Consider the following 24,254-nt stretch of genomic DNA (forward strand, 5'->3'; position numbering starts at 1 on the left):
TAATTCAATCTAGATCTAGTTACAGTATGTAGTGTTGTATGTTTGGTTACTGTTGTATATGTCATTGTGTATAGTTTATATATATGTATATAATCTTTGGAGTAGGTAGAAAGATCCATTAGAATAAACCATAGATGTACAGTATCAGGGATAGGTACTAATAAAGCCAGGTTGTGACAAGCCGATGAATATATTAAGGGTCCTCCGTGTATAGCAGTACTGTATGTCGAATATATATTCTCCGTACATAGATAGATAGACCGCGGTTAATACGGTTAAATAGCTATTGGATATCTTATCTTATCGGAGGCGGTGACGCGATAAGCTCAACCCCTAATCCAATCGGAGTTACTCATTGCCCGTAATGTGGGTCTCCGTTCACCGCCTACGAATATTCCCCGACTTATTTTTCTCTTATATTGCTCGTGTCAATGATCACATACTAGGTAGGTAGGCGTACTGATTGCTGTTTACAAATCTAGTAAAACTGATATCCGTATAGATACACTAGATACATAACGGTGTCGCTCGATTCAATTAACAAGATAATAAACTCTGACAGTACCAAACACCGTACAACAAGAAAAGGTAGGGGTATTTCTAAATTTTGTTTCAAATGCAAAGGAAACACAGAGGAAACCCAGTGGAAGAGAGTGAAAGTGCCCGTGTCTTATATTAAGACAGGCCGGATCGAGTCATCTATCCGTAAATGGTACACGCAAGAAATACTGGACGCAGTCATGAATCATCGGAATCGAAAGGATTTGTGAGCCAATGGCGAGGTAGGCGCATGGCCAACCGGACCAACGGGTACGCGGATGCGATTCCGGCGTGTAGGAGTCTGCGCGCAAAACACACAGACGTAGGAGGACGGGAGGTTCGACCGCTCGAGTCCGACGCATTTGGTGTGGAGCCAATGACTGCATGATTCGCTGGTCGAGTGAGTAGAGCGTCCTTGAAACTATTGGTCATCAAACTTACCACTGGATCATGAGGTGGCCGCCGTTGTCCATGGAATTACAAATGCATCGGGTTCCACTGCTGGGGTTGCTAAAGCGGTCGGTGGTTGGTGTGGCCAGGTCGGGGTCGGTCATTGTGGTTGGGGAGGAGGCGTTGGGAGGACAGGCGTTGAGGTCCAGTTCCGCCCCGAATCGCGGGGGCGAGGAACGCAGATGTGCCAGCGAAGGGGGGGCCCGGGTGCGTGGCCCATAGCCGACGGTGTGTGGACGGGACACTTGTCGTCGCTGCCGCACCACCTTGCGAAGCGCATGCTGCGCGTCCCCGTCATCCTCCTCCGATTCGGGCAGAGGCATTACGGCGGAGCTGGCACTGCGGTAGGAGAGGTCCGAGTTGACCACCTGTCTCTTGGGCGTTGTCCTCTTCCAATCCTCTATAGTGGAGTGGTACGTCGGCCGTCTAGCCAGTCCCCGCGAATTCGACCACGGAGAGACCCGTCCCGATTGGGAGGACGCTGCAGATGTGTAGGACCCCTTGGAGTGAGGCCGGGACCCGCAGTCACTGTGGGCGAGCACGGATCTACCGGCGTCAGAGAAGGCAAAGGAAGGATTGCGGCTGGGAAAGAGCGAATGGTCGAGATACTCCGCCGAATCATACTCGCTCTCGGTCGTTGAGCCATCCAAGTCCATACCCGTGACTGGGTCCGTCAACCCGGTCGACGACTCAGGCACGGTTTGCATCTCCGTCTTCGCTCGGCCATCTCTGCCGATCCGGAGGACGACCGACTTTGAGCGGGTGGGAACACTGGCAGTCGAGCTGGCCCTGGATAATGGCTGGCCTGCAGGCTTGATTGGAGAAGACCGGCCCTTCTTGGACGGGCTCTTGCGGATACCGTTGGTCGAGGCCATCATGCCACTGGACAGCGGGCGCCGAGACGTGGCCGCCGTGAGCGTGAGGCTGCGAGTGAGCCCTGGGCGAATGGGCTGAGGCTGTCGAGGGGTGTAATCCTCCTCGTCCTCCTCGTCAAACCCCAGCAGACTATGGTGGGCGTTCTGAACGCGACGAAGCTCCTCTCGTTTCGACTCCTCGGTTTGGTGGTGGTACGGTTGACGGATGGGAGGTCGGGAAAAGAGTCGCTTTTCGGGAGTGGGCTGGGGGCCCCCAAACCGCCGGGCAGGAGAGCTCAGGAACATAGCTGGGTCCTCCGCTTTGGTCACCGGGGCTCGAGGCGAGGTCGAGAAGGGTGCCGGGAAGAGTGCCGCATCGGTCGCCGGGGCGGACGAGATTCCATAGAGGCCGCCTTGGAAATCGGGCAGCTCCATGGTCGTCCCGATATCGGGCAACTGTGGGATGTGAGAGTCGTGCATGGCATGGGCGGTGACTGGCAACGTGCCCACGGGGTGGGCATCGAAAACGCTGGAGTGGTGGTCGGGGAACCCGAAATGGCTTCCTGGCTGCTCGAAATCATGGTCCCAGAACAGCCGTTGCTGGGGGTAGAAAGGAGAGGCTGAGGGGTCCACGGTCCCGAGATGGAAGGGATCCGAGGACGCCTGGAGATCGCCAAACAGGCGGGGAGAGGCCCCCATCAAGCGGCTAGGAGTCTCTAGATGGCTCCCATCCACCACGCTGGAGGCGGACGGGCGTCGGTTTGTATTTCCCACGTTCCCCAGCCCCGTCACCTTTCTCTTCGAAGCGCTGCTGGGCGGAGGAGTCTGCATCGAGGCTGCAGATCTGGCAGACGCCACGGTCTGGGGAGCATCTTCCTCCGGATGGCCCCGGGGACTTGCAGGGCGCACGCGTCTGGCCGTATCGGTCTGGTGCTCCAATGCCTTTACACTGTGGCCGCCCGACCGATCTGCGCCCGTCTCGGGCAACCGCGGGTGGTTGAGTGAAGGAGTACTCAGGGCGAATTTGTGAGGGGTGCGGAGGAACTCCGGGCTCGAGGCATACGGATCGGAGGTGTCCCAGGTGACCCGGGGGTCAAAAAAGCTGGACTCAAGTTTGGGGGTCTGGAACGCCGTGTCGCCAAAGACCGGAGGAGTCCTGGTGGGGGTTTGAGGTTCACCGTTCGGATAGCTGAAGCTGCAAGTGAAGGCGGGCTCGGTCAGCATCATCGTTTCGAACATTGATCACCGGAACGGAGCTCGGAGGGAGCTCCGTCAAGAAAACTGGAAGAATCGTCTGGTGTATATGCAACAGGATTCAACAAAACAAAGGGAGGGATGAAAGAAACAAGTTTAGAGGAGGACGAAGTCGGACAAGGCGCCGCTGGCAAGGAACAGCCGTTGCAACCAAAAGAGACCCCGCCGCCGAGCAAGAATGCCAGGGAGTACGTAAATTAAGAGCGGAACATACCTGTGGACGGGCTGATCCCAACTCATGTCAGCAACGGTGATCCCAGCAACCGATGGGAGCAAGCTGCCAGGCAACCCTCTCTGGCGGGCGGAGTCCAGATACTTGAGGAGTGGTCTGGAATGCTCAAGGAGAGGGGGTTTGAGGAGGGATCAAAGAGCCGACGAATGTAGACCTCCACAGGACCATTGAACCAAAGCCAAGTTTGTGGACGGCTTTGTTTGACGAATCTGGAACGTCTCCGCAGGGAACAAAGGTCCTGGAAAGAGAATCGGGACGATACACGGGAGATATAATTTCTTCTTCTTTTCTTTTTTTTTTTTTTGTTTTATTTTTATTTTATTTTTTCTTTCGGTCGTTTTCCAAGCAAAAAGAAGGAAAGGGGGGAAAGGAAAGAAGGAAAGCGGAGAAGAGTCGTCTGTTTGCTTTAAAACATAGTCCGGAGTTGAAGTGGTAAGAAAAAAAAAAGAGCGAGATTGACGGACAAATAAGCCCGAGATGGCGGATGGAGGAGAGAAGGAAGACAGGATACGATCCGAGGGATTGAAATGGGATGAACGAATGGATTGGAGGAGTCGACTTTAGTTGTTGGCAGGGTAGGCAGGTAGGCTGTAGGCAGGTACCTAGGTAGGTAGGTAGGATGGTAGGCACCGGATCGGAGCTCTCCTGAAGGTACAAAGGGAGGAGAGTTAAAAAAGCGGAGGAATGTGATTAGTGCCTAGAGGGAGTTTGTCCTTAGTTATATCCTTTAAAATGAGAAACGAGGAGAGAAGGAAGCAGTACCTTGAATGGAGAAGAATTGGTAGATGAGAGTGAAGAGAAGAAGAAGAAGAAGAAGAAGCAGAAGAGAAAGAAGTAATGATTGGAATCCTCAGGCTGTCGTTACGATGAAGAGGATTTTTTGTGTTTTCCTTTTTCTCTGTTTGTAATTTCGTCACTTTTTTTTTTTTTTTTTCCCTTTTTACTTTTTGGGTTATTTCAATTTTTATTTTCCCTCTCTTTCTTCTTATTTGATTCGATTTTATTTTTCCTGGATGGGGCTTTTTTATTACTGATTGTTTACTCCGCAGATCCACAGGAATAGGAATAAATGACAGGATGGGAGTAAGGCTAGTATCAACAGGATACAAATGGACCTTGAGAATGTACTCCCCGGAACAATTGACCAGTAGATAATCAGATTGACTCATATATACTTAGGTATACTCAACTACGTGGAATTGAGATGTTCATTATGATGTAGTAGGAGGTCATATGGTAGGGTCACGACGTAGTTCTTTCCTCACATCAGGTTGAGCTCTATACCAAATGCTGGTCAACGTCGGCAAACCCTTGCAATAGTCTAACGTATTTATTTGTTTCCATCACTCATCCACTGCAGTCGATACTCGATACAATGGCCGCCATGGACTCACCAACCACCATCCGTCCAGATGCTTTCCCCGAGTTCTTCACGATGGGACGCCGGAGCGGGACTCAGCAAGATCTTGCTGGGCGCGAGTTCCTGACACATTGCCCCCCCGACCTTCCCCCCCGCCATCGCATATTAGCCCTCCTGGGCATAACAGACGAAGGCGATCTAGCCAGCCCTAGTGAGGACGGGTGGTTTGCGTCAGACTTCTACCTGTTCCACCATCTCCTATCCCCCCAATTTCCACGACGTGCGTGTCTCCTCGTCCGTCTTGTCTTGTCCCTGCTCTGCTGATCTAACAACTAGCGCCTAACCAAATATGGTTGACGTGCGAAGACCCGTCGGTCCTCGTTGCAAAATACCATGAATACCTTCATGGTGACCCAGAAGGGGACCGGCGGGCGGTACTAGATGGCGAGAGACTCCCCAACATCCTAGAGGCTGGGAACATACGTGTTGTGCCACGACGGGATCTTCTTGAAAGATACCTCAGCACACTCAAAGAGCAAGCGGCCGAAGCGGCCCGCTGTGAAGAGCATCTAGTCCTGCTGTTTTTTGGGCATGGCAGCCCAGATCATGGGGTAGAGGTTGGTGGTTCTATCCTGCATATGAAAGACCTCCGTCGTCTACTGCAACCAAAATCTCCTACCACTATCTTCAGTACATCGTGCTACTCCGGTGGCTGGCTCGTCCGCCCAGACATTAACCAACAGCAGCTGAACACCACGGCTATAACAGCAGCGGGCGATGAGAATGAATCATCATCATGGTCTGTCAGCAGAAGTGCTGGGCGCGCCAGTGGTAGCCTAGCTGCCTCTGCTGTTCTACGTTGTCTAGTAGATGCTGAGGAGGAAGCCCAGGAGGGGACAGAACATCCCACCTATATTGCTTTCTCAAAGTCGGTATATGACTGTGTGAGGGGCATGGGAGCACTGGGCATTATCCAAAAGATCTACTTCTCCGCTGAAGACGATGACTGGGAGACAAGCTACCAGCCCCGTATCGGTTTGCCCCTGACATCATACAAGAACAAATGGCTGTCTCTACGACAGGTCCCTCCCTCCCCTTCCTCGACCAGTGGGTCGGAGCCGGCGACGACCGGCGGCAGGCGTTTGAAACGCCTAAAGTATCTCGCAGAAGAGTACTTTGCCGCAAAGCCTGGTTTGAACGAAGCCGCTCCAAATATTGGGCTGCATAACTGTCTCCGATTCGTCCTCAATGGCACTACCTACTCGAATGACAAGGTGGAGAGCCTGACGGAAACCACGGCGTACAGGCTAGGGGCGATGCATGAGGCAGACTATCTAAGGGAGCAGATAGGGCTGGAGTTCCCCTCCATCTTTGGCATGGAGATTTGCTTCGTCTCGATGGAGCGTCGGTCCAGCAACCGGCAGTTGTACTCACCGACATGGAGATTGCTTCGGGACCGAAAGATCTGCACAACTCCAATTGGAATCCGCCTGCATTTCCCCAAGCCCCTCCAGTACCTTACAATTGCGCTGGCGGAGACATCCACGTCCTGGGAGGTGGTTCAGAACCAGGTGGAGGCTATGGCCTCAAAGAAAAAGGCCTGGTTCCGGTTCATCTACAGGGCTTGGATGGGAAATCGAGTTGCCCGTGACGAAGGAGTGATGAAGAGCAGACGGGCCTTCTTAGAGGCTTGTAGAAAGCTCAGGTATTAACTATGAACGACGCCGTCGACGCAAAACAGCCCTCGTGGTATGTCACCTATCTTTCGTTTCACCTACATTATCGACATCGCTTCTGTCTCACTCCGTACCTGGCTAATCTGATAACATCATTGTCCTGCTCATCGGCGCTTCCGGGGGTCTGTCCACGAAATTAGTCTTAGCATATTTGTTGTGATATCCGTTGCTGCCTCAGGCATCAGGGTCCCGTAGCTAGATAGTTGAATGGAGATCGACTTTGTCACTACGGCGAACTCCATCTCGTCTAAGCAAAAAACTAATGATAAGAATGACCACAATAAAGAAGCCAATTCCCAAGGTCATGAGTATAAACGAATCAATTGCCCCCCTTCCCCCCCTCGGATTTAATTACGTCGGGTGCATGTTCTGTATCCCTTTCCCGCCGCAGCGTCATCATTGGCCCTGAAAACAAGGACTGGACTGATCGTCTATCGGTAGATCGACTACCTCGGGTCTTTCTCATGGATCAATCGAGTCAGATACATCTGAACGGAACGGCAGGACCGACAAACCTAGGATACGCTGATTGGAATCTCTTCCACCGAAACGACCAACCGATCCCAATATACAGAGTACTCCGTACTCGGACAAAACATGATAAATACGGTGAAGGTGTTAACCCAGACCAGTGCCTACACTTTAGGCTGCCTTCCTGCCTACCTACGTTGGCCACGGTCCCTTAGGCGGACATGACCTGGTGGAGCTGCTAAAGCCTTTAGTTCCCCGCCAAGGGGACCAGGCTCTTTCAGCTCCAGCCTCGATCGATCATCCCACCAGTCCACAGTCCATACTCCATAATAAGTACGGAGTACCAACGGAGAGTCCACCCAATGCCCCAACATGACGACATCCCGTCTCTGCGCGGAGGAATTGACCTGGTTGTGTATCATTTGGAAATCAAAACCCCCATAGTGTCCCCCTGACGGCCTACCCACACTGTGAGAGAGAATCTTTGACAAATAACGAACTATGACTTAACCAAATTGAGTTACGTGGCTCACTCCAACCCAACGTGACGGGCGGAACATTTTCCATTGTCGCTTGCCTCGAGCTCACAGCCTGGTGATGGATGATCCCATCCTACCTACTAGTTAGTTAGCTTAGTTGGCATTCCCACGGACCCATCTGAGAACATCGGGGGATTGGCATTGGCCCACGCAACACAAAGCAACGATCGGATGAGAAACCAGCTTGGAAGTCTAGACTATCGTCTCCTGTCTATACTCTCTCCGGAAGGACTTGCCTGTAACATGCTTGATTGGCTGGGTATTTCATAATGCGATAAAGTTTCGAATTCCACCGTGAAATGGAGCCTCGCGCAATTCCGCTTACTTAGATGAGTGTCTAAGGCTTATTTGCTATTTATGAGGGAACGGCATGGTGGAGATACAATCTAAGCCGGGCTTCTAATTACGGGCGTCTTTCCCCGGTCGCTATTGCTACGCTCGTATTCCCCATATTGAGCAGGGCGCCTAATGGCCCCAGGCCCTTCACCACCACCCCTACAGTACTATAAGCACCCCTAATAATAACACCCTATTAAACAACCCCCTAGACAGAATCCCTCCCCCCCCATGACTAAACCCCCGTAACCTTCTCGTCAGCCATGCAGACGCAGCCATGGGACCTGCAGCAGACTAGGTAGCCCACCCTGCCGTGTGACGCCGCCGCACATATGTACACTATGCACGTCCGCGGACAGGAGAGCTAATAATGTCCTGAACCCCTGACATGGTCTCGCAGCCGCCCTGCAGCCAAGGGCCCAATTATCGCTCTCCCTGTCTCCCTCTTCCCCCCAGCTTCTATTTGCGTGGCTTTTAAGTTGAAGACATCGGCAAGGGGAGTTGACCGCCTGTGCTGGACTGGGCTCTTTAGCTCTAGCAACCACTTTCCACCCCGCCTTGGGAACGCCAGATCGGTGGTAAATGCAAATGCACGTTGGTAGGTATGGTCGAATCTGGAACTGAGTTTAGATCGCTGCATGTATTGATAGCATATAGAGATAGTATTGCTGGTCGGTAAGTCGGTGATGACGGGGGGGTGTTCAAGCCTGGTCCATATTTGATCGGAACCTTTGTTCAATCTGATCTTATCCCTATCAAGGCATATATGCCCATGTCTTGCCCTATATCCCTGGAGATCCAAATCCTTTAAGGTCTGACTCAGGGAGAGGGTCGATTTGTGGTCCTTCCATGGCCACTGAATACCTACCAGACACATCCGTAGCGAATGTGTAACATGCAAGACGACATCTGGCTGACACCGCCCGAAGGCTGTCTCGTTCGACGCATAGGTTGTCTCGGTATCGGCTCTCGGATCCGAGACCGTACGCTCTGGACAATGAAGTCGGGAGTGGGCTAAGTCCACCTGGTAGCACTCGTCGACCATCAAACTGAAATTGACGGGAATCATCGGCGAGAGTCTCCCGGGTGATTCTCGATCATGTACCATCCCGATCGTTGAGTCCCCTCGAAGTGACTTGTCATTTTGAGATGCGATGTTAAATTCTTGTACCACTTGCGACTATATTTGCCTAATATTGTCACTCAGTGCAAACCTGACCAACACGCCAAACTGTGGGATGGTAATGGTCATAAACATGACCAGATGGTTGAACGGTTGACACTGTTGGAGGAATCGATCCCCCAGACGGTCCTCTACAGACACATTTATGCCTTATATACAAGGCACTAAATTACACCGCCTGGTGCCCCTCCGTCAATGAGGGCGTTCATACTGGGCGATGATCAAATCGTTGGTTTGGGCAGAGACCGGGTCGCTTCTCCTTTTCCATGGGTCTCCATGTCCTTATCTTTGTTTAGTTCCTTCCTCTTTGATCAGGGTTTCCTAAATAGAGCAAGGCATGGCTGTTCCGCTTTTGTCAACAAGTATCAATATCTAATTGTTCCATGATCTATGATCTTTGTGTTGGTCTGCATCTGTGCCCAAGCAGATGAATCACTCGCTCTTTCATAGCAGTTCAATTAGCTACATATGCCTCTTTGTCTGACGATCACTACACTTCTTTTTCATATTTAACATAGATCACTTGTTTATTCATTCTCATGCTTTCGTCATCTTCCTCTCATCCCAGTCCTTTCCACTACTACCCACTTTTCACGATGACTCCAACGATGCGATCCCCGCGCAGAAAACACACCAGGAAGCCGCACACCCGCGGAAAGAGTCACCCCGCAAACCGGTCTGCGAACAGGTCGATTCTATCCGATCTGGGCCAGACGCGCAAGAATAGTCTGTCTAGAGGACGCCGTCGCGGCGGTAGTCTGGTCGGTGTTGCCGGGATCAGCAAAAGGAGCCCCGTGCGGGGCACCAGCAATCGGCGCGCACAGGCTCAGAAATACGCCAGGCCTCCTAAGCTGCCGCCTTGTTCTGAGCCGTTCGAGGTGGTAAGTGTTTCTGTCCTAGGATGATTGATATCTTGGGAGCTATCAAGCCCGGGGGGGTATAGAGTGAAATACTGTAGGTGCTAACGGAGGGCCGGGTAGAACTGTTTTGAACATGATTCGTTCCCGGATGGTTATGTCTTCGTCCCTAGGGGGGACGTCTACATCACTCGGAACTGTCGTGCGAAAACCAAGCAGTCTCATCGGATAGTCCATCTAGTTTGGGTGAGTAGCCCCTCTCCAGTGACTCATTAGCAAGACCTGAACAGAGACAGGATCGATCGGCCAAGATTAAGCTCGGTATTCGCGTCCCAGCAGACGTTCATGCCGCGGTTCTCGAGTTGGCCTCGGCGACAGCCGATTCACGCGCCAATGCAACCATGGCTCGCGACGAGAAAGATCTAGCCCACTCCCAGCAACTCCTGCGCTCGCAGTTCCCACTAATGCCGGACGAATCCATGAAGATCATTCTCGACCATGCTTTTCGCAAGGGTTCCGGGCGTGTAGGCCGGTCGTCGAATCTAACGGATCACCACAAAGCCACATTGGCCGTCGAGGCGCACATCCGTCATGCACTCACGCCATACGAGGACCTTTTACGTGCTGGGGTCAAACGGCAAACGGCGCGTCATTCGGTCTGGGGAATGATTCAGTCGATCAAGGAAACCTGGGAGGGATGCGGTGCATGCAGTTCACAGCTCAGGCCTTTCGTGTTGCCTCTCAGAAGTGCCGCCTAATCCGCCATCTCATCCTTACAATTGCATTTTAGGTGTTGGGTTTGAAGTTAACAACAACTTCGGTGTTTATTTTGATTTGTGCGCTCATCTATACGTGTGCGGTATTGCGTGATGTCCTATCATGATGGTGTGACGTTGGATGAGGAGTCTGCCAGGCGCAGCTGAAAGATGGATGACTTTTACGAACCCTGTGACGTTTACGAGAAAATAGATAGAGATGTGGCACATGCCGGTGATTGATGGAGGGGAGCGGTAGATTTGATACATGGCCTGTTTATCATTATAGGGTGCTCGCAACACACCTGTTATTCTAGTATACCAACCCATACCATATTTCCTTTTCCAGACTTCAATTCTGGTAGATGTATAGAAACTTGCGCTTCAGCGTGCATCCGATATATAACGAACTGAGAAGGACAGATACTGGAAGGACCGATAACAGCGGTCAAACCGTCAATGAATCCGATGGTTCTTAGAACGCTAAGAAAGCCGTCAACAGCTGCGAAAACACAAGGAGCCACAAAACACTCTAAGAGAGAAAGCTATGCAAGGCAGCTAGCTGAAATTGGCAGATTATCACAATATACGATAGTTGAACCGTGGATGATAGATACAACTGAATGGTAACATGTCCTTATTTAATGGGTGCATACAGACGATATTACGGGACAACGCTGTGCTAATCGCCTGTCTATTTACTTTATGTAACAGGTCGATGTCAAGATATGATCTGGTATCTTGGTAGATAGTACGACTGTTGGGGAGATTTAATGGGCTTACTAGATGTGGAGGCAGTGGTGGTAGTTTTTTGATAGCCTGTACGGCATTTACGTTTGTATTCTGAGCATACTATGGGGTATTTGTCAACAACGAATGAAGTCATACTTAACCAACAAGTCTCAAAACACGAAAAGAGAGAGAAAGAGAGACAAGACGAAGCAGAATAAAAAGGAAAAGAAAAAAGCTACTCCCACTGAATAACAATTGCCATCTCAACAAGGTCACACCCACAGGGAAATGCACTTCCCTGCACGGCATGCTCATTGAAACAAACAGAAAGGGGAATCTTGTCGAACAGGCCATCATCACGCGGACAGGTCGTCCGCAGGAACTGCTTCCTTGCCAGATGAATGACTTTAGTAGGCGAGTAATCCGGCACATGCAGCTGCTTCTTCAGATTAATTTTGATGGCGAGGCGGCGGACGTTCTCGGTGGGCGAGCTCACTGGGTTGTCGTAGCGCTTGGTGGTGTTGCGGTGGAGGAACTCCTCGTGTACGGCGCGGGCGACATAGTACATTGTGGGCTCGGTGACGGCGTCGATAGCTGGGACGTCGACCTGGAGGATGATCGTGTCGGTCATTGCGGAGAGGTCGGAAGCCAAGTTGCCTTGGGCATCTAGGAAGGAAAAGCCTTCTTGGATGAGCATTAGTTTATTCAAGGTAGCGGGGTCGATGGGAGTGTTGGGTGAGACGGTGGTCATTGTGATGGGTACTCAGCTTTTTCTTCTTCTTCTTCTTCTTCTTCTTCTTCTGTTTTTGGGGTAAGAGACTGGGATTCTGGGAGCAAATGGTAGATGAAGTGTTTGCTATGGTGATGATGATGATGATGAGAGACGAGATCCGATGATCTGGGAAGGGCGAGTTTATATAGTCTTGCGGATCTACCTACAGGTATATGTAGATTTGCGCTCAAGCATTCGATATCGTTGTTAATGTCATTGTAGACGCAATGAGCAAGCTGATGATCTCTTTGTCCAGAGATATTCCTTTGTGTTGGCTTCGAGAACTTCATACAAGAGCTATTGACATTGTGCTGGATGGGAGCCTTTGACATCGTTTGGTATGCAACAATTGTGTTCCTTGAGCTCCCAAGTATCTCAATAATAAAGTATAGATGACTGTAGTTTGTTTATGTCTGTATCATGTTTTGTCTTGGAACAATGCATGATTGTGATGGGATCGATGTCACTAAGAAACAAAGCAGTATGGTGTCTTGTACTCGTGTCGAGTGTATTTCGTTTAAGATTGCGGATAGAACGTAGAGCCAGTTTTCTTTCTTTCTTTCTTTTCTGCATAATGCATTCGATGATATCCCCTACCCTTGACGAAGATAGATCAAACAAATATACTCCGTACTGTAGAGAGAGATATAGTACATCGACCGATCTGGTAATAGGGCTAGCCCTGCGCTAACTCCTTTGGGACACGTCCTTGCGGGACCCAGCGCAGGCTCCATCTCCATTTCCCGCAGGAAGCTTCTGCTACTCCGCAACATCAATTCACCCTTTCTCTCCTCTCCACCATATTATCGCAATGGAAGGTGTCGATATTGTCGAATCGCCGCGTAAGCGCATCAAGACGGACAATGCCACCGCGACCAATGAGTCGGTGATTCCCCCGTCCGACGCTCAGCCCGCCGCGGCCAAATCCGACGAAGATGCCCAGGCAGCGAAGGAGATGGAGGTCGGGATCACGGCTTTCGTCAGCTCGGAGAACCAAGGTTTCGCAGGTGTCTTGAAGAAAAGGTTGGTGGTACCACTCGATGGATGAGAGGCTTGAATTGACGGTTCTAGATATACCGATTTCCTTGTCAACGAGATCCTGCCGTCGGGCGAGGTTTGCCATCTGCGGGACGCGCCCGTGCCTCAACCTCGTGCGAAGCCGACTAGCGACACTGCCCAACCGACGAACAAAACAGCTGAGGGGGAAACAAAGCCGGAAGAGGTTAAGAAGCCGGAGGAACCCGAGTCTGCCGCTGGAAATGATGTCTCCGCTGGGAATGATACCCCCGCATCGGAGAGCACACCCGTCATTGAGTTCCACATTGCAGACGAAGACCTGGCACTCTTGGAGTCGCTTTTTGGTGCCGACTCCACAGAGAAGATCATCTCGCTTCACAAGCGTGCGTTGGCCAAACTCAGGGCCCGGCCCAGCGAACTCGGACGAATCCCAACTTGCGTCGTTGATGACCGCGACGTGCGCATCAAAATGCATCAAGCAATTCGCCGCATTTTCAACTCCCAGCTCGAGTCGTCCACCGATCATGATGGCTTGATGACCATCTCCGCCGCTCCCAACCGCAACAAGGCCAGCCGTGGACCCAAGGGCGAGGGCGACAAGCATACCCAGCGGGGCCGGATCAACTGGGACGAACTCGGCGGTCCTTATCTGCATTTCACCATCTACAAGGAGAACAAAGACACAATGGAGGTGCTCTCCTTCATTGCACGCCAATTGAAGATGAACCCCAAGAACTTCCAGTTTGCGGGTACCAAGGACCGGCGCGGGGTGACGGCGCAGAGGGCTTGCGTTGTCCGCCTGCAAGCCGATCGCCTTGCCAGGATGAACCAGGTCCTCCGCAACGCCAAAGTGGGCGACTTCGAATACCGCAAACACGGCCTGGATCTGGGAGATCTCTGGGGCAACGAGTTCGTTGTGACCCTGCGCGAATGCGAAATTCCCGGTGTCAACCCCCAGGATTCCGAGACCGCCGTCTCAACCGCCACGGAACTTGTCGGAACTGCGCTGCGGAACCTCCGCGAACGCGGCTACTTCAACTACTACGGTCTCCAGCGGTTCGGCACGTTCGCGACGCGAACCGACTCCGTCGGCCTGAAGATGCTGCAGGGAGACTTCAAGGGCGCCTGCGACGCCATCCTCCACTACAGCCCGCACATCCTCGCCGCGGCTCAATCCGGCTCGGACAACACAACAGTCAGCTCAGACGACAGGGACCGCGCCGTAGCGCTCTACCTCTTCGAGTCCACCGGCCGCAGCGCCGAAGCGATGGAAAAGCTCCCGCGTAAATTCTACGCCGAAGCAAACCTCATGCGGCACCTCTCGCGCAGCAAAACCGACCACCTCGGCGCCCTGCAAACCATCCCTCGCAACCTACGCATGATGTACGTGCACGCATACCAATCCCTCGTCTGGAACTTCGCCGTCGGCGAGCGCTGGCGCCTCTACGGCGACAAAGTCGTCGAAGGCGACCTCGTCCTCGTCAACGAACACCGCGACAAAGAAGAAGAAACCATCATCGCAGCAACACCCGCCGTAGACGCCGACGGCGAAGTGATCATCGCGCCCCAAGCGGACGACAGCGCCTGCGCCGCAGACGACATGTTCACGCGGGCGCGCGCGCTAACCGCCGCCGAGGCCGCCAGCGGCAAGTACAACATCTTCGACGTGGTGCTGACCCTCCCGGGCTACGACGTCGTGTACCCACCCAACCAGATGACAGACTTCTACAAGCGCTTCATGGGCAGTGAGCAAGGCGGCGGCCTCGATCCCTTCGACATGCGCCGCAAGTGGAAGGAAGTCAGTCTGAGCGGGAGCTACCGCAAGTTGCTGAGCCGTATGGGGCCGGATTACTCGGTTGAGGTCAAGCCTTACGCGCGCGACGAGACGCAGTTTGTGCAGACTGATCTGGAGAGACTCCAGTCTGCTGGTGCCGAGGGCGGTGCTCCCGCTGAAGGCGGCGCGGAAGAAGCCAAGGAGGACAAGCTTGCTGTTGTGCTCAAGTTTCAGCTGGGGTCTAGCCAGTATGCCACGATGGCGCTGAGAGAGCTGACGAGGGGCAAGGTTAAGGCTTATCGGCCGGATTTTGGAAGTGGGCGGTAGGCTCTACTCTACTACCCTGTGGTGGTATATATGTATGCAAATTATTTGGTGCGGTGAACCCACCAGTTAAAATAAAGAAAGCTCTGTAGATATATGAAACTATTTGAACTTTGATATATACGGTTGATTTAAAAAACAAAGGTTGCATATAGTATGTGACACTCGTAAATACTCCAAACAAAAAGTAGGGTCACCTAGCCAGCCCCATATCAGTGCAGGTGCCAGCTTCTAATCCGGATCCATCCACCACTTACAATACCTTCTACACTTCGCATAAAGTACCAAGGCAAGGCTATAGAAACAGCAAGTCGCTTCCAGGCGAGCATCATAAACCCAAACGGGACAAACGTACAGTCAGTAGACACCTAGGTCGATATACATACGTACTTGATTTTCTCGACAGCTCGCAGGCTTTCTCTTTCTGTTTTCGTGCTCACCCCTCGCTGCTTTTTGCTCACTGAGTAGATCTAAACACGCCCTGACCATGCTCTAAGCAGCCTGAGACAATCATTGAGCAAGGGCTGAGTACACTAAGTAAGCTAGTCTTATTAAAACGCATCACTAGCGGGAACTTCATGATTATCTCTATACATGTAGTCTACTTTTGCTCGTCACTTCTCTTATAGAATAACAAATATATAATAAGACACTATCTAAGGCATTGCGAGTCAGTTCTTGTGGATCAGAGGGCGCGTAGCATTATTAAAGCTTAGCACGACAGTGGCTGGGCTCGGGCGAGTATTATTCTTCCGTGCAATAACAATTGAGTGATTCTTCTTCTGAATGCTCTCTACCGGCATGGATAAGCAAAAGCAAGTTCGTCCCGCCCTCCAGCTCCGCTGTCTAACAGGCTCTAAGCGGTGTTGGATTAAGCTCATGGCGTGCGTGCACACGGGCGAGGGAAGCACGTCCTGCATCGATCATGCGAAGGCTGCGCAGCTCATGTGGAACTTCAATTCAGCAGGATCCTGGTCGTCACGGTCAGGACGAAGCCACCAACGCCTCCCCACATACGAGATCCGAATACCACAATCCCATCCCTGAGCGTTCCGGCACGGTCTGGTTTTTGCTTGAATGCTAAGAAGACCGAAAATGGAAACAGTAGATTCTCCGCCCGACCTGCTTCGCTAGCCCAGCTCCACTCGTTCGCTATTTACAGGGACTACTGGCTGGGCTGTTGCGCATGGGCGGTACTGGGATAACGATGGCTAGTGCTCCACACACGATTGCTTGCAATTTCTTGAACGCATCGCCGGTGCACTCTAGAAACACAGTAGTACAAGATAACTTATGGAGGGGAAAAGCGGACGAGAAAGAGACAGTTGAAGCAGTGAGCGCTGAGCGACATTGTCGCAGAGGATAAGCGGCTTCAGGCAATCGATTTCATCCGCCGACCTGAGATATCGGAACGACAGAGTCCAGGGATGATGAGGGAGTTCCTATACGGTGGATAGCCACTCCTTCCATTCTGATAGCGAAGTAAGCCCTCGGATGAATCGACGGGCGAACGAAGGCGGACACAGCGTCTGGCACAAGCTGCAAGTCTCGGATTCATGTGGCAGGCCCCAGTCCACTGGCACGCTGTTGCCAAAGTGCCGGGAAAAGTCACAGTATGAACGCGGCCTTAGCAAATGCGTGCCCCAGAACAAGCTGAGGGGATCCATGATATCTGTTTGGGGACCAGAACGCCGTGACGACCCCTTGCTTTGCTCTCGCAGGAATTTAGTGTATAGGCTCTCGATCTGCGATGACCGTGAATCAAAGTCGAGAAAATCCGCACTCTGCAGTGTTGATGCTGACTTGGACACTCTCATTACAGATGTGTGCAGATCACAGGAAGAGTTTCCAACATATCGGTAGTGCTCGAAGATATTATGAAGCAGGGGTAGAGTCTGACTCCCAACTGCCTCGGTGCTGGCCTGGATTGTTTGGGTTATATTTGGGAATAGATTCGTCGGGCGTGTTTCCTCTAGTAGCAGGTCCACTAGAGACTGTTTTAGAGACTCGTCTGTCGTTTCATTGGGAGCCAAACCGTCGTCGACACTCCAGCAGGCCCCGGGCAACGGGATGTTTGTCTCCAGGAGTAGATGTAAATCCCGGCGGAGCTTCTGAGCGAGAAGAGCGTCTTTTCGTAGAATGAAACTGCACCATTGGCACACCTGTAAGAACCCATCATCTGCTAGTCCTTTGCCGCGCCGCGTCGTCCACGGCACAGCGGTCTGTTTCTGACACCGGAAGCATTCGATAGGAATGTTTTCAGGGTCGTTAACATTGTCCCATGCCAGCTTTGTCATATTTTCGAACTGCAGCCGGCAGGGCTCGGGACATGAATATTTAAAGCTATCCGGGTCTATATATTGTGAGGCCAGCTGGAGGGGAAATCCTCCGTTCCATAGTGCCATCTTTTGATGACGAAAACAATCCTCTCCGAAGGCTTTAGTATGCAGTGTCAGTGCATGGAGGACCATCAAAACATCTGTCCCATCCGAGTTAGTCGGAGAGCCTGGACTCGCGTCAAGAATACATACCTAATGGAGGCATCTGATCCCCTGTCCATGTCCATCCGCCATGCGGCCCGTATGGCTTTTCTAATACCTGATTCGAACCGGGCCCTGGAGTGCCAGTCACTGATAAACGAGTCCACCAAACAGAAAATCGATGGATAGCCCGCGAGACATAGATTGACCATCGACTTTCCTCCGCCGCGGACTGCCGAGCTATCGGGTCTAGTTCGTTTTTGTTTTTATGAACATACTCGGTCTTGAACAGGCCCTCGGTCTTCAAGACCGTCTGCTTCAAGTCCAGGAAACATCGGAGCAGCTGTATATGTTGCTGGCACTCCTGCGCAGGCACGATCGGTGCCGCCTTCTGCAGTAAAGGCGTGGCCTCGGCGAATATCTTGGTTCCCGGTTTCTCGCGATCAAGCATGATGCTGCTGCTGCTGTTTGTGGTCACGAGATTGAAGAACAAGGTCTGAAGGTGTCGATGAGTTCTCAGACAAGGTTGCAAAGATCGGTGTTTTGTTTCCCCGTGGGACTCTAGCCTGGCGTTTATTAGCCTATCACAGTCTACGTGCGTGATTCCTGCTTGATGTGGAAGCCATAGGATATGACGACACGTGCCCCATGGCATTTCAACTCCTGCATGTCAGAAGACCTCTTGGTCTGCATTCAAACGGGGTTGTGCCTGCGGCGCACGTTCGCTGATCGTCGATCACACAGCTCTGGTGCGTGTGATATCGCCGCGTATATCGGGGTCTTCTCCCTACACGCCCACCTTTTATCTACAGGAGTTGGAGAACTCCGTGTCGCGTCGTCATGGTATACCGGGCCATTATTGGCCTCTGAGCATGCGATGGGGACTTTACCTTCTAGACCCGATGGTTTACTGTGACAACGAATCGGCTGCGCCGCACGATCGTTGCATCAGGCTGCAGGTGATATGGGCCTATCTCAGATGGGTCGATCGAAAATTGCAAAATTGCCGCAGCAAGGATTAAGTCCTGTGTTTAATCTGAGAATGCAATTATGGAAGACTGCTCTGGGGCAATCGGAGTCGCCGTCTAAGTTAACCCAGTCTCGAGGCATAAATTGGACATCCCCCCTGAGCGAAAGAAAAAAAAACATATAACTATATATATACAATCACAGCTGGATCTCTTGTGAATCGCAACTTCAACCACGCTTGCCAGAATGGTCCAATTCAGTCTTTACGGAAAGCCTCTGTTTCCCATTCTTGTCCTTGCTTTTCAACCTGTGCGGTGGCCGTCGTTGATAAGTGGACCCCAGAAGGCTTCAACTGGAGTGCCCTGAACACCGGCACACGGGAAAACTGGAAGGGTCTCTTCTATATATACTAAATCTCATTATCATCACGTCCTAAACAACACACAAATATACAAGCGTCCATGATCTAACCCCACCGCACACAACAACACAAACAACACTGAACGTCAGCACATCAGCATCAACGCGGCCTCACCCTCTCCCTCTCACCCTCTCCCTCTCACCCTCATCATCACTAACAGATGACACAGACGAGGCGTCATCGCGATCATGCGGGTGTGCGCGTCGATCGCTCATCGCCGACATCACAGACAATTGGTCGTCCATGGGATGGTCGAAGGGAGATCGCGGTCTTGTCCCCGCTGCTGCTTCGTTGCTCCAGAGGTTCCGCTCTTGGATGGGGTCTCCGGTGGAGTGGTAGGGTGAGTGTGGGTGTTGTACTGGTTGTTGTTGCTGTTGCTGTTGTTGCTGTTGGCCCGCGCCGGCGACAAGGATGGCTGAGTGATCTGTGGGGAGGAGCTGGCTGGTGGGTCGGACGGGGTCGCGGTCTCCCTTCGTAGCTACCGCTGCGGGTGGTTCGATATTGATATTCGGGTTTAAGTGGCGGGGTGATGGCTCTGCTGGTACTGCCGCGAATGGCGCGGGGGAGTGCGGTTGCGGGGACTGGAAGGGTGGTGGGTAAGGCTGGGTATGCGCTGGTGTAGAGGCAGCCGTGCTCATGACGAGATTGTCTGTAGAGGGGGCGGCCTTGTTTCGTTTTTGGCGGTTGCGACGGCGGAGGAAGAAGTAGATTAGGGCTGCGATTATGAGGGCGCCGACGATGGAGACGGGGACGGCGATGGCGACTTTGGTTTTGGTCGGCAATCCCCCTCCTCCCCCTCCCCCTTCTCCTTTTCCTTCTACGCTGTTGCTGCTGTCTTTGCTGGCAGATGTCTTTTTGGGGTGATCGAATGTGGTGGTTGTGGTTTTGGCTGAAGGTTTAGACAGAGTATGTTCTGCTGGTATCGGGTTTTCTGTCGTGGTTGCGGACGACTGCGTCGTAGTAGTGATGGATTTTGGGTGAGAGTTATGTGGTTCCTCATCTCCCGGTGAAGTGCCAGTCGTCGGGTGAGGGTAACGGTCGTTGGTATTGGCTTCATATTTCGAGGTGGATGTCGTATTTAGGTCTGATGTCGTCGGCTGTGATTGACCAGTTGGGTTTGATTGTGTGGTGAGTTGGGATCCGTCTGTTTTGTGCTCCGTCGGCTGCAGTCCAGGAGCAGTATTTGGTAACGTCCCATCGGAGGTCTTTTCTGTGCCCGTGCGTGTGCCTGTGTCTGTGTCTGTCGAAGTGGACTTGACTCCGGGTTCGTTCTTATCAGGACCAAAGTCATCGCTTCCTGTCCAGGAAAACTCGGTACTGTCTCCGTCGGTCATTGCAGTCGCTATATCTATATCATCGGGCGCCATGTTTATGTGCATATGTCGCCGGCCGAACGATAGTTCTCTGCGGGAGTGAAGTCGTTCGTTTTTCGAGGTATACTGGAGCGCTTCGCCTGTTGTAGGGTGGGTATATTCGATGACGATCCCGTCTCGCTGGTTCGAGGGTTAGACAAGAACCCCAGACCAACTAGACTATAGAGCCTCAAATCGCAAAATGCGACACTTACAGTGGCAAGTACTCGAAGCAAGATTATGTGAAACAGAGGGTGGGCACCAAGATCAAAATTGTTGGCGACATCTTTGTCTGCAAGGCTATCCGACAACAAAGGATGAAAAACGAGCGATGAAATGAATGGCTGGCCTAATCTACAAATAAAGGAAGGGAGAAAAAAAAATAGAATGATAATTGAATGAGGAAAAAAAAAAAAAGACTAACGGCCAACGAGGCGCAGCAACCGGGACGTGATCATCCCAGAGCTACTCCATAGTCCATCCTCTGCGTTTCGTCTACTACTTGTCGTATAGAGCGGTGACGACCAATCAAGAAAGGTCACATAAACGCCCGAGATACGAAGCGGCTGCTCTGACACCGCGAGACGCATGCGACGGGATATCGGTTGGCGGGTTGAGATGCAGCAATCGAGGAGCGCCGTAGGCGATCTCTATCGAATATGCTTCTCTTTGCAAGCGCCCACGGCGTTCATTGTCTCCACGGTGGTGCTGGTAGGCGCCCAACAACAAAGAAGGCGACCCCGCCCAAGAATGAAAATAGCACGTCAGCCTTTTCTCGAGTGGCCGTGAAGCGGAATCAATAAACCTTGAGTCGTGGACCAGATGTTCAGCACTATTTGATACTTAGCATCCTGATAGGAAGAACTGGTGGTCGAAATAGTATTAGCACTGCAGCCTTGCATGGCCTGTCCATGGGGCCAAAGCCTTCAGGATCGTCGCCGCGGACCAATACTAACCCTAGAAGATTTCAGCAGTGCCCCGTCTTCACCTAAGGATGGTTTGGGAAGGAGTTCAACGAATGTCAGCAAGGGTGGGACCATTGGACTGACAAGCTTTGAGTGTTGATTGAGCACCTCGTCATCATTTTGACCGTCGATCAAAGAATGGAGAATGAGAATAGAAAATGGGATTGGAGATGATGCTAAGAATAACTGATGGATAAGAACCCTTATCCACAGCTGAGTCATGTATGTAGCGCTATCTCCACGTGATCGTCACGGGAGATAGATCACCCAGGGCTAACCCTATCGGGCTAGACTCCCATCCTGATACGAGCGAACCAACGAGATCAGAGCGATGGATGATGCATGACGACTCCCGCCTCGTTCTTCCCCTCCTCCCCTCCATTGCCCAATCCTCGTCTGTTTCATTTCGCTCCGATCCTGGTCTGATCGGCAAATAGTTTTACTGATTATTGCGTGGATCGCAATGAGTGGATTGAGAGGAGTCATCAAAGAGGGCTGGCACCCTAAAGGCCGTGAGGGCGGTAAGGAAAGTTGGCGGGGCGACTTCAAAGGCATCAATCAAGTGGTATGTCTCTCAGTCACATTGGTTCAGCGCTTTGACTCACTGTATATCTTACAACCATAGGCAGGATGGATGGGTAAAGGCGGCAGCAAAGACGGAGAAACGGAAGAGCGCGTCTCCCGACCACTCTCGTCACTGAAGGATCCCAAATCCTTTGGGCCACCACCCAAGCATATCCAAGCCCATAGCCCGGCTGCTGCTGCCAGCCGGGCGTCTTCGGGCTCTAGGGGGCTAGGAGCTCCGCTATCGCAGGATGAGGTTGATGAGCAGAATTATCATATACAGCAGGAACGGCAAGCGGAGTCGGAGGTTCAAGAGGCAGCGGCACACAAGCCGGCGCCACCCCCGGTACCGTACCGGTTGAATACGACCGGTCTCGACACATCCACGCTTCCGCCGCCCCCATCGAGGCGGGTAGATGCAGGTACAGAACACGGGAGATCGTCACCGAGGTCGACCTCCAGGCCAAGCCTCCCTCCTCGCGTTCCTCCGCGCACCAACTCCGGCACGCAGTCGCCGGCCCCGCCTCCAGTGTACTCGGCCCAACCGCCCTCAGATCCCTACATCAATGAGGGTGCAACCGCACGCCTCCAGAAGGCAGGCGTCTCTGTCCCGTCGCTCGGAATTGGGGGCAATAGCAGCCAAGGGCAGCGGGATAGCAACCCACGTGCTTCGGCATCCCCGACCACCGCAGGCTCTGGCGGCCAAGGCTCTCTCAACGAATTACAGACGCGCTTTCGCCAGATGAGAACCGACTCCGCGCCATCTCCCACCCAGGCGCCTTCCCCGCCAGCCCGGAGGAGCACATACGGCCAGGCGCAGTCTCCCGCGCAAAGCTCCCCCAGCTCGACCTTGGGAGACCTGCGCGAACGGCACGGAGACAAGATCCAAGCCGGACGAGAGAAAATCAGCGGCATCAACGAGAAGTTTGGCATCAGCTCCCGCTTCAACAATTTCGTGGACACTCACCGGTCCTCTCCCAGCACTCAGACGCCGCTTGCTGCGAGTACGCCCCGGCTGGCGTCTACGGGGGCGTCTAGGGGGGCGTCTATCGGATCATCCGACGTCAGTGCGGAAGCCGCGCGCAAGAAGCGCCCGCCTCCGCCGCCGCCTAAGAAGGTGGAGATGCGCTCTATGCCTGTTGGTGCGGCTGCACCGTCGCCTCCGCCGCTGCCGCTGGACACTAAGCCCCGCTGAGCGGGTTTGATCTGTTGCTGCCTGGTGACTAGTGTGACCCTATCGTTCGGCTGGGTGATTATATTCTCGAGTGGATTGGTGACTATGTATGACTAACCCTATGGATGTCTGTACGAATAGAGTTGTTTATAGAAAAGGGGGCATTTTTGCTATCCGCCTCATTCTGTCTAGAGTAGATAGCTGTACGCATCACCAACATTACGGTTCAGCCTTGTTCAATATCCAGTCGACCTGGTAGATTTAGCACGAGTGTATCAAAGACTAAAAGAAAAAGTAAATTGACCATACAATTACCCTCCAGTGCAGCATACCCGCACATCCAGTACGCCATCAAGGCCATCAAAACCAGCACACCCATTCGTTCCGCTCGAAGGCCCCTCCATTCCAAGCCCCTAGTGAGGCCTCCCAAGTTACCCTATTTACTTACTTACTCAATCCTCGATCCATCATAGGTGGATAAAGTAAAGTAATGAACCCCATTGCGTCCCAACCTACTCACACACCAGGACAGACATCCAGATACACTCACTAGGTACCTACCTAACATCAACAAGACCGACCCGCAAAAATCAAAATCAACCGATTATTTACCGTATGCACTCACCGCTCAATGAGCGCAGCTGGGGGGGCGCACAGCTGCAATAAGAGCTCCCTGACATGATCGTTGCGTTGATGCAAGGTTCCAAGGCTACTTTTGCTGCTGCCACCGCTGTGTTCGGTGTGTCTTTTCTGCCTTTGTTATGCATTGGAGCAGATCCCGACTCATACCCCGGACGAGAAGGATGATGGGGGGGCGTGTCCTGTACTCCGTAAATGCCAAGACTCGGGTGATCTCCGAGATCTACGTACAGAGTACAGCTGGTAGGCGATATGCATCCTGATACCTAGGATACTATTTCTGAGGTTTTGTACAAAAGGTGATGAAATACATCACGATAACTCAGAGCTGTGATATCTTGGAGATGGAATTAGAAAGGGTCGAATTATCATCGACTAGCGTGTAGAGTCGGCCCTGTTGGTAGGCTGGAGCACAGTGGAGAATTGTAACTAATGCAGCGGGCTAAGACATGCTCAGGTTCGACTGCTTATCTGGAGATGAATCATAAGGAGGGGAAGGGATTG

The 24,254-nt window shown here is 52.3% G+C and overlaps 9 protein-coding genes across 9 annotated transcripts; 4 read left to right on the forward strand and 5 right to left on the reverse strand.

Annotated features, from left to right (window-relative positions):
- Positions 1 to 481: 481 nt before the first annotated feature.
- On the reverse strand, positions 482 to 4,029 carry BDW47DRAFT_113395 (PHD finger domain protein). The gene is made up of 3 exons (XM_024814409.1): positions 3,313 to 4,029; positions 982 to 3,039; positions 482 to 932 (listed from the first exon to the last, which is right to left on the reverse strand). Exons 1-3 carry the CDS (start codon positions 3,336 to 3,338, stop codon positions 746 to 748), a joined length of 2,271 nt encoding a protein of 756 aa, XP_024667776.1. The 5' UTR covers positions 3,339 to 4,029; the 3' UTR covers positions 482 to 745.
- A 676-nt stretch (positions 4,030 to 4,705) lies between these two features.
- On the forward strand, positions 4,706 to 6,402 carry BDW47DRAFT_129648 (uncharacterized protein; the record flags this gene model as incomplete). The annotated part of the gene is made up of 2 exons (XM_024817016.1): positions 4,706 to 4,970; positions 5,027 to 6,402. The coding sequence occupies 2 exons, from the start codon at positions 4,706 to 4,708 to the stop codon at positions 6,400 to 6,402; spliced, it is 1,641 nt and encodes a 546-aa protein (XP_024667777.1).
- A 3,149-nt stretch (positions 6,403 to 9,551) lies between these two features.
- On the forward strand, positions 9,552 to 10,570 carry BDW47DRAFT_129649 (DUF2293 domain-containing protein; the record flags this gene model as incomplete). The annotated part of the gene is made up of 3 exons (XM_024817017.1): positions 9,552 to 9,836; positions 9,936 to 10,058; positions 10,109 to 10,570. The coding sequence occupies 3 exons, from the start codon at positions 9,552 to 9,554 to the stop codon at positions 10,568 to 10,570; spliced, it is 870 nt and encodes a 289-aa protein (XP_024667778.1).
- Positions 10,571 to 11,534: 964 nt separating this feature from the next.
- BDW47DRAFT_129650 (uncharacterized protein) lies at positions 11,535 to 12,050 on the reverse strand (the record flags this gene model as incomplete). Its single annotated transcript, XM_024817018.1, has 1 exon — positions 11,535 to 12,050. One exon carries the CDS (start codon positions 12,048 to 12,050, stop codon positions 11,535 to 11,537), a length of 516 nt encoding a protein of 171 aa, XP_024667779.1.
- An 804-nt stretch (positions 12,051 to 12,854) lies between these two features.
- On the forward strand, positions 12,855 to 15,208 carry BDW47DRAFT_113399 (pseudouridine synthase PUS7). The gene is made up of 2 exons (XM_024814410.1): positions 12,855 to 13,094; positions 13,143 to 15,208. Exons 1-2 carry the CDS (start codon positions 12,883 to 12,885, stop codon positions 15,187 to 15,189), a joined length of 2,259 nt encoding a protein of 752 aa, XP_024667780.1. The 5' UTR covers positions 12,855 to 12,882; the 3' UTR covers positions 15,190 to 15,208.
- Positions 15,209 to 16,628: 1,420 nt separating this feature from the next.
- Positions 16,629 to 18,117, reverse strand: BDW47DRAFT_120929 (uncharacterized protein; the record flags this gene model as incomplete). The annotated part of the gene is made up of 2 exons (XM_024815546.1): positions 16,629 to 17,665; positions 17,718 to 18,117. The coding sequence occupies 2 exons, from the start codon at positions 18,115 to 18,117 to the stop codon at positions 16,629 to 16,631; spliced, it is 1,437 nt and encodes a 478-aa protein (XP_024667781.1).
- A 969-nt stretch (positions 18,118 to 19,086) lies between these two features.
- BDW47DRAFT_87131 (uncharacterized protein) lies at positions 19,087 to 20,752 on the reverse strand. The gene is made up of 2 exons (XM_024820086.1): positions 20,624 to 20,752; positions 19,087 to 20,549 (listed from the first exon to the last, which is right to left on the reverse strand). Exon 2 carries the CDS (start codon positions 20,433 to 20,435, stop codon positions 19,167 to 19,169), a length of 1,269 nt encoding a protein of 422 aa, XP_024667782.1. The 5' UTR covers positions 20,436 to 20,549; positions 20,624 to 20,752; the 3' UTR covers positions 19,087 to 19,166.
- A 75-nt stretch (positions 20,753 to 20,827) lies between these two features.
- Positions 20,828 to 21,642, reverse strand: BDW47DRAFT_113406 (uncharacterized protein). Its single transcript, XM_024814411.1, has 3 exons — positions 21,365 to 21,642; positions 21,214 to 21,272; positions 20,828 to 21,152 (listed from the first exon to the last, which is right to left on the reverse strand). The coding sequence occupies exons 1-2, from the start codon at positions 21,593 to 21,595 to the stop codon at positions 21,252 to 21,254; spliced, it is 252 nt and encodes an 83-aa protein (XP_024667783.1). The 5' UTR covers positions 21,596 to 21,642; the 3' UTR covers positions 20,828 to 21,152; positions 21,214 to 21,251.
- A 106-nt stretch (positions 21,643 to 21,748) lies between these two features.
- On the forward strand, positions 21,749 to 23,329 carry BDW47DRAFT_87163 (uncharacterized protein). The gene is made up of 2 exons (XM_024820087.1): positions 21,749 to 21,938; positions 21,999 to 23,329. Exons 1-2 carry the CDS (start codon positions 21,837 to 21,839, stop codon positions 23,130 to 23,132), a joined length of 1,236 nt encoding a protein of 411 aa, XP_024667784.1. The 5' UTR covers positions 21,749 to 21,836; the 3' UTR covers positions 23,133 to 23,329.
- The last annotated feature ends 925 nt before the right edge of the window (positions 23,330 to 24,254 follow it).

Source organism: Aspergillus candidus (assembly GCF_002847045.1).
Source record: "Aspergillus candidus strain CBS 102.13 unplaced genomic scaffold BDW47scaffold_79, whole genome shotgun sequence".
Lineage (NCBI taxonomy): Eukaryota > Fungi > Ascomycota > Eurotiomycetes > Eurotiales > Aspergillaceae > Aspergillus > Aspergillus candidus.

What these genes read in the sequence shown, in the direction of transcription:
- BDW47DRAFT_113395 (XM_024814409.1), bottom strand. Translation starts at nt 3,338, where the DNA reads ATGAGTTGGGATCAGCCCGTCCACAG. An exon ending in TGGGATCAGCCCGTCCACAG is followed by an intron (nt 3,040 to 3,312) that starts GTATGTTCCGCT and finishes CTTCACTTGCAG; the next exon opens with CTTCAGCTATCCGAACGGTG. An exon ending in GGCCACCTCATGATCCAGTG is followed by an intron (nt 933 to 981) that starts GTAAGTTTGATG and finishes TCACTCGACCAG; the next exon opens with CGAATCATGCAGTCATTGGC.
- BDW47DRAFT_113399 (XM_024814410.1), top strand. Translation starts at nt 12,883, where the DNA reads ATGGAAGGTGTCGATATTGTCGAATCGCCGCGTAAGCGCATCAAGACG. An exon ending in GCAGGTGTCTTGAAGAAAAG is followed by an intron (nt 13,095 to 13,142) that starts GTTGGTGGTACC and finishes TGACGGTTCTAG; the next exon opens with ATATACCGATTTCCTTGTCA.
- BDW47DRAFT_87131 (XM_024820086.1), bottom strand. Translation starts at nt 20,435, where the DNA reads ATGCACATAAACATGGCGCCCGATGATATAGATATAGCGACTGCAATG.
- BDW47DRAFT_113406 (XM_024814411.1), bottom strand. Translation starts at nt 21,595, where the DNA reads ATGACTCAGCTGTGGATAAGGGTTCTTATCCATCAGTTATTCTTAGCA. An exon ending in CACTGCTGAAATCTTCTAGG is followed by an intron (nt 21,273 to 21,364) that starts GTTAGTATTGGT and finishes TTCGACCACCAG; the next exon opens with TTCTTCCTATCAGGATGCTA.
- BDW47DRAFT_87163 (XM_024820087.1), top strand. Translation starts at nt 21,837, where the DNA reads ATGAGTGGATTGAGAGGAGTCATCAAAGAGGGCTGGCACCCTAAAGGC. An exon ending in TCAAAGGCATCAATCAAGTG is followed by an intron (nt 21,939 to 21,998) that starts GTATGTCTCTCA and finishes TTACAACCATAG; the next exon opens with GCAGGATGGATGGGTAAAGG.